We start from the raw sequence: 21,307 nt of genomic DNA on the forward strand, positions 1-21,307 counted from the left end.
TTCGAGTACAAAATCGAACCTTTTGTTTATATCCGACGAATGGATAGATTTTTAAAGGGAACAAGGATAAAGACCTCCTAACTCAGGGTAGACCTCCTAGTTTGCTTGCTCAAAAATCAAAACAAACAAAATTCTCATACACTGTTGTTTTTCAAAACAAATTTTCCAAAAGACAATATTTTGTATACATCCAAACACGGATCATTACAAAATTAACGTTCTTTTCAAAACATCTTTCGAAAGATAAACAAGCATTTGTATATATCCGCAAAAGGATCATTACAAATTCTATTTGCAAAGGTATTTCAAAAACACAGGTAAAAGCATTCCGAATCAATTGAAAAGTAAAGCAAATGAGCTAAGCAAACTAAAGAGCCCATGGATAACCATGGATACAAAGGGTGCTAACACCTTCCCTTTGTATAACCTACCCCCTTACCCAGAATCTCTCAAAGGTCTTTTTTCTGTTTCTTTTATAAACCTTTCCTTCATTGGATAAAATAAAAGGTCGGTGGCGACTCTGTAAACTTTTTTTCAAAAAGTGACGCGAAAGCGTCCGATCGACAAAAAAGAGTCAGTTCACGTATCCCACCCACGGAGGGGTATGGCCCGAAAGGACGGTCCACAGTATGAATGTAGTGTCTTTGTTTCTTCTAATCTCTCATAATAGAATGAAGGGGATGAATGCAAGCTTAGTCACCAAACGCTCTTTTTGGGCTTCATTCTACAATCAAGAATAAAAACTCGCATATTTTATAACTAATCAAGAGTGTAGATCCAAGTCTTACACACTCATACCTGAATATAATAATTAATGTGAGACTGTATGAGCTACTTATATACTAACCTTATAATTGTGAATTTCAAACTTCACACCAACATTTGCCTTCATTATGATTTATTGTATTCTTGTATAACCTCATTCACATCTGCAACATCGGAAAATTTGACATTGTCCACTGAAATGTTTTGAAGACTTGGTGTGTATAATATTCCATCAGGCCAAAAGGTTTTCATCTTTGGGCAATTTTGAATGAATAAATTTTCCCATTTTGGAAGTTCAACATAGGAAGGGTAAGAGCTTCGACAAAAACGTTTGAGGCTGGGCAGCTTTCTTAGTTCAATTCTGGCCAATGATGGGAATATGATCTTCTCAGCCTTCTTTTGTTGTTGTGAACAATTGAGAGAATTAGAATTATTCTTAATGATGCCCTCAATCTGATCACATTCAGACACTATAATCGAAAACAAATGTGGAAGGCTTGTGGCTATGGAAATATCCACAAACACATATTTCAAAGCATTGCATTTTTCTATACCAATATATTGAAGTCTCTGAAAGGCTAAACTCTGACCAAGATTTTTCCAAATGTACCTCAATTTTGGAAGAGAAAACAAGTATATGGTCTCTAACTCGTATATCATACCATCATCATTCAATTCAAATATCTCTTCTAAGAACTCACATTCATGAAAGTAGATATGCTTCGTGTGGGAGATTATGTGCATCATGTTTGATGGGATGAAATTCAATAGCTTGTGATTGTTTACAATACCTAGATTTGATACTCTTTTGATGTAGTCAACAAGCTCTGCCTCAATATTGCTAAATGTTTCTAATTTTCCCAACTCCACCTGCACATAACATACGAGCACGTCATGTCGTCTAATTTCAAAATAAATTATAATGTTCAAGTTGGGGGACTTCATGTGTGCATACCTTGAATTTCTCTGAATTTAGAAGATAATATATAGTCAAATTAAGGTCACCAAATGTGTGCATATTAGTCCACGTGCCTTCAACTTGATGAAGGTTAGGTGTGTTTACAATAATATTTCCATGGGGAAATATTCCCATATTACAACACTCTTGAATTGAGGAGACCATGATGTTGTAGTCATATGTTCCGGAACAAAAACACTTGAGCTTCGGAACTTCAGAAAGAATCAACATGCTTAATTTAGGAAATGTAATTTGAATCTTGCTAATGATTTCATCCTCTCCATTGGTACACCATGGGAGATCATAGTCATAGTCAATTGAACAAACACATTCCAAATTAGGAAGACACCTAAGTATTAACACCACCAAATTGGGAAATAAATTCTTGAACTTGTTTCCTCCTTCAATATTTCCATCTTCCTTTGTTATTATCTTTTCCATAATTTTACAATCCTGGACTATTAGAGTAAGAAGTTGCCCAAGACTTTTGGCCATAGAATGGGAGAACAAACTCTTTAAATTGTGGCAATATGAAACCCCAATAGATGTTAGCTTATGGAAGCTTACAATCTCATTAAATGTGTTGATATTTATATTTATATTTGAGATATCGAGGTTTCCTCCATAATACCACACGGCCCCATTCAACATATTTGATCCTTGTGATTCCACCTACAAAATATTCATAAATGTATTTTCCAAAACGATTAGTGAAACAATTATTAACTAATGATAAAATTTAGATATTCTAAGATGTGACATACAAATGCTTTAAATCCTCGTATAGTGGAATTGATGTCTCTCTTATGCATATACTCTATGTAAATGAAACCAATCATCATGGTGACCTTCTCAAGCTTTGGTGTATTTGAAAATCCTTGTGATAAAACATCTACATTGGGACAATCTTTAATTTCCACATCTTGCAATGATGGGAAAAAGAAATTATAGGAACTTAGGCAAAAGGCCTTAAGGTTTGGTAGCTTCCAAAAAATGAGATGTTTTAACTTGCCCAACACAATCTTATTTGAAGTTGCTTCTATCTTTTCTTGAGATACTATTTCTTGCATGTTCTGGCAATTTCGTACTTCTAACTTCTCAAGTTGTTCAAGACTACTCAAGGATGAATGAGAGAACAATATGCTAATTTTGTTACAAGTATCTATGAGCAAAGAAGTTAAGTTTGGAAACAAGGACTCATCCATGAATGGATGGCTGCTTATCCTTTCGTGATCATCCACACATCCAACCTACAAAATTAAAATCAAAAAATCATTTTGCTAAATATGCATGCAGTTTCCTTCTATATGTTTGAGAAGGGTAAATAATTCCACTACGCACCTTGTGTTGTTGTTTGTCTTGGGATTCATATAATCCCGAAAAATAAAATCTCATGAGATTTGGAAGCTCTTCCAAGTGAAGAACCTCTAGTTGAGTAAAATATTTTATCGTGTCCCGCCTCTCTTCTCTTTTAGCCATAATGGATTTTAACTTGTCACACTTTCCAATTTTGATGGTTTTCAGGTATGACAAAACTAGGAAATTGAATTTTTCTTCGTCAAAAAATATTACATCCAACAAATCACATTTCTCAATGTTTAGTTCTTCAAGAGCACGCATATGACATTTTACTTTCTTGGGATTCATTTCAAAAAGGGAATGTATATCATCCTCTAATGCTCGAATTACTGATGCTTCTTGCTAACAAACAAATATTAATTAGGATTAAAGACTAAATGCACAAGGGTTAAATGTAATGCAAGGAAATTTCATACCTTATTAATTCTCTTATTTGTGGTTCTTTTACGAGTAAACTTGGGTAGAAATGGCGCACATTCTATAGGGGTCCAAGTAGAAGAGCTTGAATTATCTTCTATATTCAATGAATTTGTGTCTTTGTCTTGATTTGCAGGGATATAGGTTGGTAATAAAGATATCTCTAACATAGGACAACCAACAATCTCAAAATTCCTCAAGGATGGACATTCTAACTCAACAGAGTCTAAATAAACATTCACAAGCTTTGGAAGATTTAAAAGTGATAAATAACATAGTTTACCAAACCCGTTCATTATCACATGTTCTTTGATATTGTCATCCTCTTTATCATCTCTTCCCCAAACCACTATGTTCTCCATCATTTCACAATCTCTTACTTCTAACTTCTCAAGATTTGAAATTGCTTTAACAATGACAGAAGTAAATACATATTTCAAAGAGTTGCACCTTGAGATTTTTAGAACTCTTAAATTATGAAAACCTCCGACACTACACGGAACATTCCCCCAAACATATAGCAAATGATCCATGTATGATATATCAAGTTCTTTTAGCAGAGGAAACAAAATACCATTTTCGATGACTTCCGGATTACCTTCCAAGTCAAATACCATCTCAATGGAAACACAATCACGTAGCAGTATTGTTTCCAATTTTGGAAATTGTTTCATCCAATCAAAAGAAAACAGCTTGGCACTAGCTGACAATGGTCCATGACCAACTAAATCTGAATGATTGGTGGTATAACTCAGTCCCTGGACACGTGTAACAAAATTTAACTTCAATTCATCATTGCATTTAAATGACACAAATATCTAACAAAAAAAGTCATAAAAAATGAATAATAACTAACAAAATATATTTACTCACATGATGAATTGATTGAGAGTTACTGAAGCCAATCAACTTTCGAAGATACTTCAACTCCATTTTTTCTAAATATGAGAATTCCATCAATGCTTCATTGGTTTCACTATGATCAGGTACCTGAATTACTGTCCTCATACTAACAAGATTATTTAGACACAGGGATTCGATCAATGGTAAGGTAGGCTGTGGAGCATGGAAATCTATGACACACTCAAGATCGGAGCAGGAATCAAGCCTTAAATCTTTCACACATTGGAGACCACGGTCATCTAATTCTGATATGACATTTTTCAAGTCCTTCACTTTCTCTAATATGAGAATTTCACATTTCTTGATGAGTTGCATGGTCATCATACTACTCTTAACAGAGTTGTAATCTAAAGCTCTTAACTGTATCATATTTGACTCCAAATATCCATGGCTTTCATAAGGAGCAGAAGGAACTACATAAACCCAAAACTTTTTGAGGTTTCTAAAAATTAGATCACCAGGTAAGAAATCAAGTTTATTTAGTTTGATCTCAAGAACCTTTAACTGTATCGAAAGATTTCTTAAGTCTTCGAGAAATGCTTTGTTTAGCAACCAAGGAAAATTGTTTATCCTAAAATAAAGTTCTTCCAACCATGTTAGCCTTGTGAAAACATTTGTAGCAATAAAGTTAAGATGATTACATCCTGTCAAATCCAATAATTTGAGATATATCAGATTCCCAATTTCAGATGGAAGCTCTTTGATATTGGAGTTGGCAAAGCTTAGGATTTCTAGTCTCATGGCCTCCTTACCAATTACAGATATATCTCCAACATGACATCCTTCAAGTTGCAATGTGCGAAGGTTTATCAAGGCGTGAAAAAGAGATGATAGTATTGGAATGCACAAATTTGAAATGTTTACAACTTTGAGTTTAGTCATTCCGTGGATGAAGTTCTCTGGTAATGAAATAATATCATATTGTTCCCCTTGTGTTTGCACCTGTATAAGTTCTAGTGTTGGACATTCTAAGTTATCTTCTGAATCAATCTTTGCATCCAAAATAATTGACATTCTAAGCCATTTTTCTTGTTTTTGTTTAACCTGCTTCAATTTGGCATTACTTTGCACCCATATCCCATGTTCTTTTGTGGAAGAAATTTTGAGGACAACGTCACGCACAACATCATGCATCTTTACACACCCTTGCTTTTCACTGTCTAACAATAAGAAACATTTTTTCAGATTGTTCACTAAACAATTTACATGATTTCTTATTTTCCAAACTGCATCATTTTCCTCAAACAACCCCAAGCCCATCCCATGACGTAATATATTTTCAACAGAAATGTCAAAGTCCTCTGGAAATAACCCACATAGAAAAAGGAAAGACATGTGTTCTTCACTACCCAAAAATTTTAAGCTAACCTCAATACGTGAATATAAATATTCTTGTATGTTGTTATTGAAGGGTAATGATTGGGAGTATCTCAATTGTTGTAGTGCATCTTCCCAAGAAATCTTTTCCTCACTGCGAAGAGCTCTCGCAACAGTTACAATAGCAAGGGGCAAGCCACCACATTCATTTGTAACCTCTCTTGCTATTGGTTCGATATCGTGTTTGTTTACAATACCTCCTGCCATTTCTTGAAATAGATTCCAAGCTTCATCCGTTTGCAATATAGAGACTTGTACATTCTCTTTGATTCCCATTGTTTCACACAATTTTTTATCCCTTGATGTGAGTAAGATTTTTAAACCCTTCTGATGACTTTGAGAAGAAAGTCCCATTAACTCAAAGTTAAGATCTTGCCACACATCATCAAGGACTATTAGCACCTTTTCCATCTTCTTGTGCAATTCCTCCAACTTCTCATGTATTTCCCCACCCCTTCTATTATGCGAGTTAAACGCCAATCTTAAACCATCAGCAATTTCTTTTTGTATTTTTTCATAGTCAGGGTTTTGGGAAACTATAACCATTGCAACTTTATCAAATAATTTATTTTCTACAATTTTGATGAGTTCTTTTACCAATGTGGTTTTTCCCACTCCGGCCATCCCACAAATGCTAATCATTTTGAACTGATCATCCTTCAGCTTCTCTATGACTTTATTCATAATTTGATTTCTGGACTCTAGACTCTTAACATCATTGTTTGTGAAGGTTGACCTAAGTGCTGGTGGAGGTTTAGGATATGATAAAGATGGAAGTTTGCTTCCTTCCTCTATCAATTTTGTAATATCTTCTATTTTTACAGTGGCTTGCTTACCTTGAGAGTAATTCAATGCCAAATCTGAACATTGTCCACCAAAGCATTTCTTGTTATTGTTAACGCTACTTTTATAGAAGTTTTGTAACTCAACTTCAATTGCTTCCACGCGTGAAAGCCAATTTGAAATGTTAGGTGGAATTTGATTTCCTTTGGAGTTTTCTGCAACCATCCATGCTTGCCACGTTTGTTTACAAGCCTTCAACTCCTCGAGTTTCTCCTTCAAATTGGCTGTAATTTTTTTGTGTTGGATCATATATTTAAATTGCTTTAAGGTAGACTCCACTCCCAGCTCTACAAGTTTCGAGATAGCTCCTTTTGCTGGATCAGTAACAAAATCCATCTTCTTTAGCCTTAAATGGCGGTGTTCCTAAATTATCATATCATGCATGTAAAATAATATCAAATAAATTTTGTGCGAAACAAATAAACATGCATGCATCTAAATAGACGTCAAGAAATAAAGTTGTATTTTTGAACAATAAAGTTGTATTTTTGAACAATAAATTAATTGAGTGTGAAAGAATATGGCATATGAGATAAAAAGACCGGTATGGAACTACAACATGTATTGAGAGATGACTTTAGAAGATTAATTTTGACAAGCTTCCAAGTCTTTTTTCACTCTCTTTAGCTTACACACAAACAAAAAAAGAAACAATACTACTTATAAATGTAATTCTTCTCATCTTCTAGGCTGAAAAACATTCTACAAAACAATATGAGGGAATTGCTCTCAACAAAACCTAAAGGTAAAAAATTGCTCTCAATTTAACATTGATAAAAAAAACCATTGTTTTATTTACAAAGAAAAATCATTATTTTTTCTACACAAACAAATTGCAATTTTGTATCTTAGCAGTTAATAGGAGATCATACAACCAAATTACAAGTCAGTATATTAATTTTAAAACGATCAAATCTGTTGATTTAAGGTTGGACGACTCAAATCTGTAACTACGTATAAGAAATTCAAAGTTTAGTGCGTGAACACCATTTGACTCCATTTTAACTTTTAAGAATACTATTTCAAAATATTATATTAAGGGAATATGCACATGTTATGTGACTTAGGGGTGTTAAAAAATATGGTTAACTGAATTTTATACTTGAACTGAAACTGCATTGCACCATAAAAAAATTGAACCACTTAAATGGTTAATGAATTGAACCATTTAATATAAACAATTTATATTCAATTTAAAACTAGTTCAGAACCAATTTTTTTTTATAAACTGGTTTAATTATATAAATTATTTTTTCATAAAAAAACAAAAAATAATAATAATCTTTCAAAAAAATTTTAATTAAAAATCAAAATATAAAAAAAAAGATTTTTCAAAAAAATGCGGAAATAAAAATATTCCAAAAAACAAAAAACAAAAATAGGCAAAGAGATGTTAAAAAAAAATTGAAAATAATTTGTTTCCTGAAAACTAATTAAAAAAATGGGAATTTTTTTTCTAGAAAATTTAAAAAATTACTTTTTCTGAAAAATTAAATTTCAAAAATAAAAAAACTTATTTTGTTTAAAATAAATATTCTACAAATATTGTTTTTCTATATAAAATTTTGTATATTTTAAAATTTTGGTTTTAAAACTATGTTAGGTATATTAGGTGCTTAAATATGTCTACAAGAGATTAGGTGCTTAAACTCATTTGTTATACTACCGGGCCAAGCATAGAATCATTGTCAAAGGGAGGTAAGAAGAGTTTCTAAAATTCTCAAAGATGAATTTGACTTGGTATCTTGCAAAGTTTATTCAAAGTCTTATAAAGCTAATCAAACAAAACAAAACATCCAAACTGCATATTATTTATTTTTTTTAAACAACTGTAGTCATGCGAGCGTGTAGAAATTAAACAAATAAAACATGAAAAACAAAACATTGACAACAATATGTTATTTCAGTATGAAATAAGGAATGTTAAAAAATCTTACCAGAAGAAGAAGCTCTTCAAGTTCAGAAATGAGAAATAATAGATGTTGCTTATTGCAGTAGTAGACAACTGATATTCAAAAAAAATTACTAATGATTAGATCTAACTGGCCCATAGTTTACTAATAATAATAATAATAATAATAATAATAATAATAATAATAATAATAATAATAATAATAATAATAATAATAATAATAATAATAATAATAATAATAATAATAATAATAATAATAATAATAATAATAATAATAATAATAATAATAATAATAATAATAATAATAATAATAATAATAATAATAATAATAATAATAATAATAATAATAATAATAATAATAATAATAATAATAATAATAATAATAATAATAATAATAATAATAATAATAATAATAATAATAATAATAATAATAATAATAATAATAATAATAATAATAATAATAATAATAATAATAATAATAATAATAATAATAATAATAATAATAATAATAATAATAATAATAATAATAATAATAATAATAATAATAATAATAATAATAATAATAATAATAATAATAATAATAATAATAATAATAATAATAATAATAATAATAATAATAATAATAATAATAATAATAATAATAATAATAATAATAATAATAATAATAATAATAATAATAATAATAATAATAATAATAATAATAATAATAATAATAATAATAATAATAATAATAATAATAATAATAATAATAATAATAATAATAATAATAATAATAATAATAATAATAATAATAATAATAATAATAATAATAATAATAATAATAATAATAATAATAATAATAATAATAATAATAATAATAATAATAATAATAATAATAATAATAATAATAATAATAATAATAATAATAATAATAATAATAATAATAATAATAATAATAATAATAATAATAATAATAATAATAATAATAATAATAATAATAATAATAATAATAATAATAATAATAATAATAATAATAATAATAATAATAATAATAATAATAATAATAATAATAATAATAATAATAATAATAATAATAATAATAATAATAATAATAATAATAATAATAATAATAATAATAATAATAATAATAATAATAATAATAATAATAATAATAATAATAATAATAATAATAATAATAATAATAATAATAATAATAATAATAATAATAATAATAATAATAAATATTTACCAATTAGAACAGATACTTCAAAGAAAGTAAATATTATAGAAATTGTGAACTGTTATAATGATACAACTTGGGTGAAAAAGATAACATAAAGGTAAGATGATATATATAAATTTAATTAGATTCCAATACTTTGTCCAACACAGAAGTAAACTATGGCCAAAGTAAAACATCAGATGTGAATCAAATGTGTGGAATGGTATAATAAACTTTTGTGGAATCCAATCATGTGAAAGAAATGAAGTAATGTAATTAGTTTTTAGCATTTCCTTCAAGAAAAGAAAGCATACTTTTGATTCTTATTGATGTACATGTGAATCTTATGTTGCTTTATTTTGCAGTTTATATACTTTTCTTGACACCAAAACAATGGAATAAGAATCACTAGTATATGATATCTACAAGTGACATGAAACTAATTTATCATGAGCTAAAATCCTATCGGTGAATTTTCTAAACACACAAAAGGGACGATGAATCCGCTTGATTTTTTTTCTGTATATCCAACAAAACAAAAACATCCAAATTAAAACAAAAAATGAAATAAGAAAACAAATTAGCCGCCTTCTACAACAAAATTTTCTTCAATCTAACTCTCCTATCTTCAAAATAATAAATGATTTAAATCTTCAATCACAACTAGAAATACACAAATTTCCTACGGAATTACCTGCGGATTTTAGTTAAATTTCCGCAGGAAACACGTTACCTGCGGATTTTCCTGCGGTTTCTTGTCCCCAGCTAAAACCTTCGTGGGTAATATTTTCGGCAGGAAATTCCACAGGTAATTCCGCAGCTAAATCCGCAGGAAATTTTCGCAGCTAAATCCGCAGGAAAGATCCGCAGCTAAATCCACAGGAAAAGTCCACAAGTATTATATATTAAAATAACTATTATATATATTTACATTGGAACCAACCTAATCATCAATCTAAAAGTTCAGATAACACTAGTAATACATTGACTATTTCAGACCCCTTGTCCAGAATCAAATTCTGCCATTGATTGTGTTTTTGCTGCATGGCGCCGCAATTTGATAACACTGGTTTGACAGAAACTAGAAATATAATGGAAACTAAAATCAGGTCTTATGCTGGTAACTAATGATGTGTGTGGATGGTTGACCTATATAGCACCGACATTTTACATTGATGGTGTTTCTAGTATCACACAACATGAAATATGTGATTATATTAAATCACTTTATTTTTTACAGATGCCATATACAAAGAGAAAAAGAGTCAAAACCTGTCCTCCAAAGCCAGCAATATTACAGATGCCATGCAAGCCCAGCTCCAATAATAGCAACTTTTGGCTTCGGTCCTCGATAATGTTCCGGATCAGGAGGAAACAATCCTTTTGGTGCTGGCAGGTGAAAAGTAAAGAACTTTATTTAGTGTCAAATTTCAAATAAACTAATAGTCTCAAGAGCACCATGATATTATAAACCATGAAATCAAACCAAGGCAGCCATATGTTTCATTCACAAGTCAGCAGCATGTACAATCAAATTCATATCAAGGGAATATGTATTCAATCCAAACACATTGCAATTCAAAAAAAAAAAAGGGGAAGCACCTGCAGTTTAACATAGCAGGGATTTTACCTATTCAACAGAGAAATGTGTAATCATCAGTTGATTTAAACAAAACAACAACTGAAATTATTATAAAATCAATCCCTAATAAGCATAGACGTGATATCTGCACACATGTACAGTGTTGCACCCCAAAATTTGCCCTCTTTATTTGAGCTATAAGTTAATAATGACGTTTATTTCGTCATTCAAAAATGGAAGAAAAATAATAAAGAGTTTGCATGGGTTTAAGAGGTTAAAGTGTGAAAGAATGGTTTAAACGGTGAAAGTACGAGAAAATTCATAAATACTAGTTGAAAGGTGATACAAGCTAAGTTCCCGCGTAGTCCCCACTGTTTCGACGATATCTACAACTTTCGTGTTCGGCTTGGGAGCCAATTCTTTGAGGAAGGTTGTCAAATTTGCAAATTACTTGAGGTTTCATAGTGAAAAATAGTGCTGAATGTAGGGTTTTGCGCCTCGGAAAATTCATATCTCCTAATCCGCTCGCCGGATTCGCTTGAAAATTTAACTGAAGCTCCGTGGCATCATTACCAAGATTTCATATGTTCGGACCGAAGGCCGAATATGCATAGAAAATTCCCAGAATTTTAAGGATCGTCGCGTTGTTTCGGTAAAAAGTGTGTTTTCGGGTATGTCACGCCAAGTTCGAAAATTTATAACTTCTTCGATTTGTATCGTATGAAGTCCATTCCGGAGGCATTCTCTCATAAATTTCGTTAGCTTCGATTCTTCGTCACACATGCCTGTTCAAATTTTGAGCCGAAGATGGGGTTTTATCGAGTTCTTTGAGCGGTACGCACAAAATTTCGTATAGTCGCGCCAGATGAATCGACGTTTCTCGTCATTCAAACAGGCGTATTTTCTTCATCGCTTATCGGATTGAGGTGATTCTCGCGGCGACGGGTCACAAATTTGGTCATCTTCGTAATGGCATTGGTTTTGTTCAGGAATTCAGAGCCAAACCGAGTTTCCTTAAAAGCAAGCCAAAATGAGACGCACCGAGGGCAATTTGGACATTTCGCGTTGACAATATATAAACATTTTGCTCTTCACAAATCAAGAGAGGACTCTCATAATTTCAATTCACCAATTCTTCACAAACACATTCTCTCAATTCTCTCTCAATTCTTATAGATCAAAACCACATATCACATAAAACTTTCATCAAGATTCATCAATTTCCACCAAGATCAAGAACATGGATTGAAGAATCAAGATCGAAGTTCTAATCCTCTTCCTCTCTCCACATAGAGTGCCGCGCTTCTCTCTCTCCCTCACTCCGGATTTCGTTTTCGTGTTCGCGTCGCGTTCGTGTCGTGTTCGCGTCCGTATCGTGTCCGTGTTCGCGCTTCGGTTAGATCTTCATTCGGTAAGCTTTCGGATCTTGAATTAAGTGCTTAATTGTTGATTATTATGTGAATTCGGATCTAGATCTACTTTTCGTTCTTGATTAATTGATGATTGAGGATGATTGATCGGTGAATTTGCGTATTTTTGCTCGAATTGATCGTGTTCATGTGAATTGTGGCTAGATATAATGTTTGATGCATATAATTGATATCCGTTGATGATGAATTGTGTTACTCGTGGTTGAATCCGTTGATTTGTTAGTGATTTTGTGTGTATAAGTGTTGTTGATAATTTGTGTTGCTTGCGGTGTACTCAATGTGTTCGTATAAATGCATGTGCCATATTCTCGATTGATATTTGCTTTGTTTGACGCGTCGCACTTGGCATAATTGTTGACATGTAGATCATTTGATGCGTGGCTGCATGTATACTATGATATTTGATGTTCGTTTGCGTTTACTCTTGAGTTGGTGCGTTTTTGGATTGAGTGCGAATGGCTCCAAGGCTTTAAAAATGCATAAAATTCTGTTTTTCTAGGCCAGGAACCGGGTTGTCCCAGGCGGGAACCGGTTCCCACTCAATCCAAAAATGTTGGCTCTCTGGTTTTTTGTATCAGGAACCGGGTTGTCCCTAGGTGGGAACCGGTTCCTGCGTTGTTTTTACCTCTGTGATTTTGTACCAGGAACCGGGTTGTCCCTAGGTGGGAACCGGTTCCCAGCTTGCTAATTTGGCCTTTCTCTGTGTTTTTGTACCAGGAACCGGGTTGTCCCTAGGTGGGAACCGGTTCCCAGTTTCTGCCTCTGGTTTTTTGTATGGGGAACCGGGTTGTCCCTAGGTGGGAACCGGTTCTTGAGTGTAATTTTTGTGTTTTTCTTTGCTAACTTCAATCTTGCATAACTTTTTGCTCGTAACTCCGATTTGCTCGTTCTTTATATCGTCGAAAAGCTTATGAGATGTATTATCTAGCTAGATACTTTGTTTTCATTAGTTTGTAGACCTTTCACGTTTGATTTCTTTTTGATGTTTCATTGTCCATTTCATGTTTACATTACTTTTTGATTTCTTTTTGATTTCTTTTTGATGTTTCATTATCTCTAACTTGTGTGCTAGTGTGCAAGGCTTTTGGACGGTCACCGATTGATACTCATTGCTTGAGTGTTCCGCTTCACTTGCGGAATACGATTATATCTCATTGACTCGTATCATGCTCTCGACATGGAGACACGATCTTATCGCTTTATATCTGCTTGTTTGGTTTGCTTGTTCCTCTTGCAGGTGTATTGTGATTATGCTCGACATGCGAGTCGACATTTGTGCGCCTTATGGCTAATCGGTGTGCTGACCATTTGCTTTTGCTTTGCTAGCTCGCTTGCGGGATTCTAGTTTCTTCGCTTTGCTTCGCTTTAGTTTACGGATCATCATCCGTTTTGTATTGATCCCGTTTCATTTTATTTCTCTCGCACTTATCGCTTTCTCACATCATCCTTTAACATGAGAAGTAGGACTTAGACATGCATCTGGCCAAGTCCTCGAAAGAGGCTCTGTTTTTGTTGGTGTGTTTACATTTGTGGTTTGCGGCAGGGAGTCACGGTGTAATAAGTCCTATATGGCACTCCGTTAAGTCCTCATGGAAGGCATGCGGAAAGGGTTAGCAATCAACCCCCGCCTAGTCTCATCGAGTCTGTTCAGTATGGGCACGCTACGCGTTGCTCGCTTCTGAACCTGCACAAGATCTTGTTATCGAGTATGTCCGGAAAAGGGTTCATGTAGTCGAACCTCCGCCTTTCCTATAGCTCGCGTCGCTCAACGTTGATGCTCGGTGTACGCATGCACCGTTTTCCTTTACGATCCGTGACAGCTTGGTTGCTGAGAGGGGTCCGACCTCTTGTCTATGGCCCGATCATTTTCGCGAGGTCTAATGCTTGGTTGACTTGGGTTGAGCTGCTCCCCTTGGCTATGGCGGGACCTCTTTTCTACTATTCGGTCAGTACCGTTGGTTTGTTTGTTTTACGAGTGGATGCTCGTTTGTGTGCTCATTGTTTGCTTCCCTTTTCCCTCGTAGGTTGATAGCTTAGCTTAGACTTGTACCCTTTGTATGCTAACATTAGGTAGCAAGCTTTCCCCCTTAGCTTAGGCTTTCCTCATGCATCTTTTAAAACACAAACCACACTCTTTGATTTTCTTTTCTTAAGAGCTTGTTATTTCCGCTCCATTCCCAAGCATAAGTCTCCAAAGGTCGAGCAGCGGAGTGTGAATGTAACTCATTCACCTAAAAAACACAAAACAAACAGAAATTAGTTAGCCGAGCTACGGTAGCTCTGATTCTGCAAAACAGATACGTAGGCAGCGGGGTAGGGCCCGTGCGAGCACAATCCTTTCTTTTCCCTACATTCTGCATTCATTTTAGTCCAAATTAGCATAGATTTGTTACACACCCATAGTTTTAGACACAGGCGTGGATACCATCGAGTACGATGGGCGCGAGGGGTGCTAATACCTTCCCCTCGCGTAAACGACTCCCTTACCCTTTTTCTCTGGTCGTGAGACCGTTGTTTTGTTTTGTGGTTTGCTGGCATTCCCTTCCTTTTTAGGATAAATATGTTAGTGGCGACTCTGTTAATTTTCGCGGTAGCGACAGCTGGCGACTCTGCTGGGGACGTCTCGACCTGTTGCTGGTCCGGACTCAGCGAGTCGATCCTAGCGCTTGTGTGTTTATCTTTGGGTGTTTTTACTGCTTTGCATATTTATCTGTTTGCATTGCATTCTATGTGCGCTTTTACTTTTCTGCATCATATTCTGGACTGGCTGGATCTCTGTCTGTTGGGTGGGTGTTTCAAGAGGTAAAAGGCCCAATACCCAGGCTATGAGTGATACCATAGGAACTAGGAATAGAGTGGCCGTGACGGACAGAAGGCGTATGCCTGATTGATCTGATCACGTATCCACGGGCAGAGCTTGGTGGAATGAGGCAATATCGTATGATAACGCCTACATTCGATCCTCTGTTGGCTTTTATGACCTACCCTGGCCTAGATTTACCCGTGAGTGGGGCGGGAATCAATCATTGCTTAACAGGTACATTGTTGGTGACCGCTGTTCTTGTTCGAGGGTGACCGCTGTTCTTGTTCGAGGGTTACCGCTGTTCTTGTTCGAGGGTTACCGCTGTTCTTGTTCGAGGGTTACCGCTGTTCTTGTTCGAGTGTACTGTTGTTCTTGTTCGTGGGGTACTATGGTTCTTGTTCGAGTGATGATCTATGTTCTATGGATGTTGGTTCCGTGGGTTGACATTCTATGTACCGTATGGTATACCATCTGGGGGCCGAACCTTTGGCTCTGTATTACGTGTGTTACCGGCAGTCCAGAATGCCTGGTGGGCGGAAACAAGCCCCACCACTTTGCATCATAGCATATTTATTTCCAAAAGAAACGCAAAAAAAAAGTATAATAATAAGCATTTGCATGTCATATTTTCAGGGATATTCAGGAGTTCACCCAGGTTGAAGCTGGACATTCCCACTGATACTGTCAAAGAACGCACGAGGCATACCAGAGCTTACAAGATTCCGGATATTGATGTTTCGGGGTTGATTGGTTTGAGTTCTCGGTTGGAAGGGGAGGTTCTCCGTGACTTCAATCATGATTATGGCAATTTGCTCTCCATCCTCAATACATCTTTCGATCCAATGGCTTTGATCACCCTATTTCAGTTCTATGATCCGCACTTGAGATGTTTTACATTTCAAGACTATCAACTGGTGCCAACACTCGAGGAGTTCTCTTACATACTCAACATCCGGATCACTGATGATGTACCTTTTGTTCGGGTTCCCGAGGTGGTGAGATTTGAAAAAATAGCGGAAGCTCTTCACATGGGTATAAAAGAGGTGGAAAGAAATTGGAAGTCATCGGGCGGTGTCTCCGGTTTCTATCTTTGCTTTTTGATCGGTAGGGCTGAGGATGCGGCTATAAAGGAGCAGTGGGTTGATTTTAGTCGTTTGCTTGCTATCATGATCTATGGTATTTTCTTATTCCCATCAGGAAAGAACTTTGTGAGTTTGGCGTCGATTTGTGTCTTTATGAACAAAAACCCCGTTCCAACGTTACTTGCGGATGCTTATTTTTCGATTCATGCGAGAAGTAAGAAAGGAGGATATGTTGTTGGTTCTTGTCTTCCATTGTTGTATCGGTGGTTCATGTTGCATTTGCCGGTGAGAGGACCTTTTGTGCTCAAGAAGAGTTCTCTTAAGTGGTCAGATAGGATTGTTAACCTCACATCTTATGATATCAGGTGGAACTATTGTGTGGGGAAGGTTTGGAACATCATCACTAGTTGCGGTCAATATCCCAACGTTCCTCTCATGGGAACTAGAGGTTGCATTAGTTACAATCCCACACTCGCCTATCGTCAATTGGGATATGCAATGGAAAGGGCTCAGGATGATGTAGAAGCGTTTGAATCGGTGTACTTTGTTGATGGTAATGATCCTTCGGAGTTAGAAAAGATAGCATATGCTTGGACTAAAGTTCACAAGAGAGATCAGAATACTTTGAGCAAGAAAGTTCCTATTGCTATGGGTCCTTACCGAGAGTGGGTTGAAGCAAGAGTGGCAAATCTATTGTTGCCATTTGCGAGGTCATGTCCATTGTATGAGCAACCTCCCGTGGTTTTATCTGATACCGTTGCGGCTGAACTCTATATTCAAACCGAAGCAGACAACATCAAGTTGAAATCAAAGGACCGAGAGGTTGGCTTGGAGAGGTATTTTCAAGATCGCGAAATGGCGGAATTGGCTCGTAAGCTCAAACATGCGCAAGGTGAAGGTTCAAGCATGGCACGTGCCCAAAGGCGATCTCATGACTTGATGGAAGAAAGCTTGTACCGAAAACAGCAGGAATGTGTGAAGTTGTGAAGGTCCGAAAACAATAGCAAGAGAAGGATACAGGATTCAGAAAAACAATTGGTGGAAGAAAAAGCCAAGTCCGCTCGACTTGAAGAAGAATTAACAAGACTCCGATCCCAACGGAGAGGAGACGAAGGAGCTCATTCTGTTACCAGGCGATCCTAGTGTTGCCTTGATGGTCGATTTGCTGTTTATTTTGATATTTGTCGCCCATGTCCAGGATTGTTGGATGGGGTCGCATTATGGATGTTCTGGATTTCTTTTGTATGCCTTATGAGCACTTCGTGACGGTTATGTGCCATGTTTGTATGAACTCAAATTCTCTGTTATGTTTGAATGAAATATGCTCAGTTTGATCAAATATATTCTATATCAGGGTTTCTATGTCCTATCTGAAAGTGGGATGAACTCTTGGATACCTGAAAATTGACAAACATCTCATGCATATCATTCATATATCATACATGTCACATATTTGCAGGTTTCGCAGGTCTTATATCTTATGTCTCACTGTTTTGTTACCAGAAGGAGTTCTAAGACGGCTAATCACTCGTATCCGACTAGGAGCAATCAGAGAAGACAGATGGAACAGATTCAGGAACAGATGGCTGAGATGAGAGCTCAATTGACAGAGCAGATGAATGCGCAGATGGCGCAGTTTATGGAAGCATTGACTAATGTGACCAAGGGGCAGGATGACTTGCGAGTTCTCGTCGAGAATTCCAGAAGGGTTGAGAATGGAGGACATTCGAGGTTGTTTGACGATGTGTATGGCAGGATTGACGATCATCATGATCCGAATGAGTTTGATCACTTGGGAGGGCACTATAATCCTTTCAATCAGAATCATGGGTTTCCACCTCCACCTCCGTCTCGTCTGTTGGGAAGGAGAGATAATCAGAACCGTGATAATTTGGATTTTAATGTTGAAAATTTTGATCAGGTATCGAGGCATAGTGCTGATGGTGCACCTGAGGAAGCCGAGAGGTATCGTCTGATTGAAGAACGTCTCAGAGCTGTTGAAGGCAAAGGGGTGTTAGGCATGGATATCAATGACTTGGGGTTGGTTCCTGGTGTGAGGATTCCCCCGAAATTCAAAGTGCCATCTTTTGACAAATACAATGGGGCGACTTGCCCTATGACTCATGTCAAGGCTTATTATCGTAAGATGTCAGTATACTCTGAGGATGAGGGTTTTCTGATGCACTTCTTCCAGGATAGTCTTGCTGGGGCTTCCTTGGAGTGGTATGTTCAACTCGAGCGCACTCATATTCATTCTTGGAGAGATCTTGTGGAGGCTTTCATTAAGCACTATCAGTACAATGTTGACATGGCGCCCAATAGGACTCAGTTGCAGAGTTTGGTCCAGGGGTCTAAAGAATCTTTCAAGGAGTACGCTCAGAAATGGCGTGAGTTAGCTGCAAGAGTTCAACCACCTATGACTGAGCGTGAGATGATTGACATGTTCACCAGTACTTTGTCTGGACACTATTACTTGGCCTGTAGTGCTTCAGCCAACTTTTCTGAAATGGTGAGATATCGCGAGCGTGTTGAGATGGGTCTAAAGATGGGGAAAATTCAGTTGGGAGCTTCTTCTAATACTCCTAGTGGTAAGAAACAAGCTGAGGGTTATGCCCGAAGGAAGGAAGGAAATGCGGATGCCATATATGGAAGAAGAGGTTCAGGGAGAAACAATTCGCAGGTTAATGCTGTCATGATTCCAGTACTGCAACAACAACATCAGCAAGGACATCATTCCAATAATGATCGCTATCCTCCCAGGACCAGGCCTCACAGAAAGATTGATCCGATTCCTATGACCTATGCTCAAGTGCTACAACATTTGCTCAAGATTGAGAAGATTACTTTGAGAGATGCTCCGAATGCTCCGGACACACAATCTCCGAATTACAATGCAAACGCATGATGTGCCTTCCACTCAGGTGCCGTTGGTCATGATACAGAGAGGTGCATTGCACTGAAGAACAAAGTCCAGGACTTGTTGGATCAAAAGATAATTCAGTTCACTCCTACACCCAATATTGTTAATAATCCGATGCCTGCTCACGGAGGTTCGGGTGTGAATGCCATTGAGAGTGAAGAGATAAGTGTTATATCTGACGTGGGCTGTTTGACCTTCCCTCTTGTGTCTGTGAAACAACATCTGGTTAATAGTGGCATTTTCCCGGGCTGTGGTGTTGATTGTGAGAATTGCAAAAGTCAACCCGAAGGTTGTGCTGATTTGAAAGCTATGGTACAAAAGCTGATTGATGAGGGTCCTCTTCAATTTTATCGAAGGTTGAGAGGTGTGAAGAGTAATGACGGTGAAGTGTCTGTGATCTCAATTCCTTATGAGCCGGTTGCTCCAATATGTATCTGTGGACCTCCGATTTTTTCAATACCGGGCCATACCTCTGATCTGTAGAGATACGTGAACTGACTCCTTTTTTATGTCGCTTAATGCTTTCGCATTTCTGAAAATATCACAGAGTCGCCACCGACCTTTTATTTTATCCAATTAAGGATAGGTTTATAAAAGAAACAGAAAAAAGACCTTTAAGAAATTCTGGGTAAGGGGGTAGGTTATACAAAGGGAAGGTGTTAGCACCCTTTGTATCCATGGTTATCCATGGGCTCTTAAGTTTGCTTAGCTCACTTGTTTTTCGATCACTTTTCAATTGCTTTAGAATGCTCATATGTGGTTTCAAATACTTTTGTAAATTGAATTTTGTAATGATCCGTGTGTGGATGTATACAAAATGCTTATTTATCTTTCGAAAGATGTTTTGAAAAGAACGTTAACTTTGTAATAATCCGTGTTTGGATGTATACAAAGTATTGTCTTTTTGGAAAGTTTTGAAAGAAACAGCAGTGTATGAGAATTTTGTTTGTTTTGATTTGAGCAAGCAAACTAGGAGGTCTACCCTGAGTTATAAGGTCTTTATCCTTGTTTCCTTTAAAAATCTATCCTGTCATCGGATATAAAAGCAAGGTTCGATTTTGTACTTGAAACAGTGTAATTTTGACTTTGATTTTGAAAGAATGAGAAAGGATTACCTGAAGAGGTGCAAGTGTGATTGTGATTGGATTCAGATATTTATCTTTGAAGTTAGTGATCTAACGGTTCAGTTTTATCTTTGACATACACGCAGTTTATATTTGCGGGAAATTAAAGTGCGGAAATGTAAAGTGCGGAAAGTAAATCTACGCTATTACATCGATTGTGCGGGAAATGTAAACTAGCCTATTTACATGAATTTGACATCCTATACATTTATCTAGGAATTTTAAATTGCAAGAAAAATAAAAGGCATGTTTTTGGGTTTTTTAGGATTTATTTTAATTATAATTAATACTTGATTAATTAAATTAAAATGAAGAAAAAGATGAAAATAGGTTTAAACCTAGAAAATAAGTTTAAAATATGTACAAAAGGTTTGTCAATTAATTTTAGAACAAAACTAATTTTTTTTTGAATTTTTGAAGAAGTCTTTGGATTTTTTAAGTTAATTAATACATAATTATATAAATAATTACACAAATAATTAAAACTTAATGAGAAAAATAATCCTAAATATGTACAAAATTAGTTTATAATATATAAACAATATTTAACACAAAGAACAATTTTTTTTTATGATTTTTTGACTAATTAAAATAATTAATAAGCAAATATATAAGTACATACTAATTAATT

The 21,307-nt window shown here is 35.1% G+C and overlaps 2 protein-coding genes across 2 annotated transcripts; one reads left to right on the forward strand and one right to left on the reverse strand.

The window, feature by feature from the left end:
- Positions 1–720: 720 nt before the first annotated feature.
- Positions 721–9,821, reverse strand: LOC131609970 (uncharacterized). The gene is made up of 8 exons (XM_058881815.1): positions 9,763–9,821; positions 8,560–8,627; positions 4,373–6,985; positions 3,499–4,257; positions 3,065–3,424; positions 2,488–2,973; positions 1,721–2,395; positions 721–1,635 (listed from the first exon to the last, which is right to left on the reverse strand). The coding sequence occupies exons 3-8, from the start codon at positions 6,956–6,958 to the stop codon at positions 892–894; spliced, it is 5,610 nt and encodes a 1,869-aa protein (XP_058737798.1). The 5' UTR covers positions 6,959–6,985; positions 8,560–8,627; positions 9,763–9,821; the 3' UTR covers positions 721–891.
- A 958-nt stretch (positions 9,822–10,779) lies between these two features.
- Positions 10,780–17,619, forward strand: LOC131614644 (uncharacterized). Its single transcript, XM_058886203.1, has 2 exons — positions 10,780–10,855; positions 16,184–17,619. Exons 1-2 carry the CDS (start codon positions 10,780–10,782, stop codon positions 17,617–17,619), a joined length of 1,512 nt encoding a protein of 503 aa, XP_058742186.1.
- The last annotated feature ends 3,688 nt before the right edge of the window (positions 17,620–21,307 follow it).

Source organism: Vicia villosa, linkage group LG6 (assembly GCF_029867415.1).
Source record: "Vicia villosa cultivar HV-30 ecotype Madison, WI linkage group LG6, Vvil1.0, whole genome shotgun sequence".
In the NCBI taxonomy this organism is placed as follows: domain Eukaryota; kingdom Viridiplantae; phylum Streptophyta; class Magnoliopsida; order Fabales; family Fabaceae; genus Vicia; species Vicia villosa.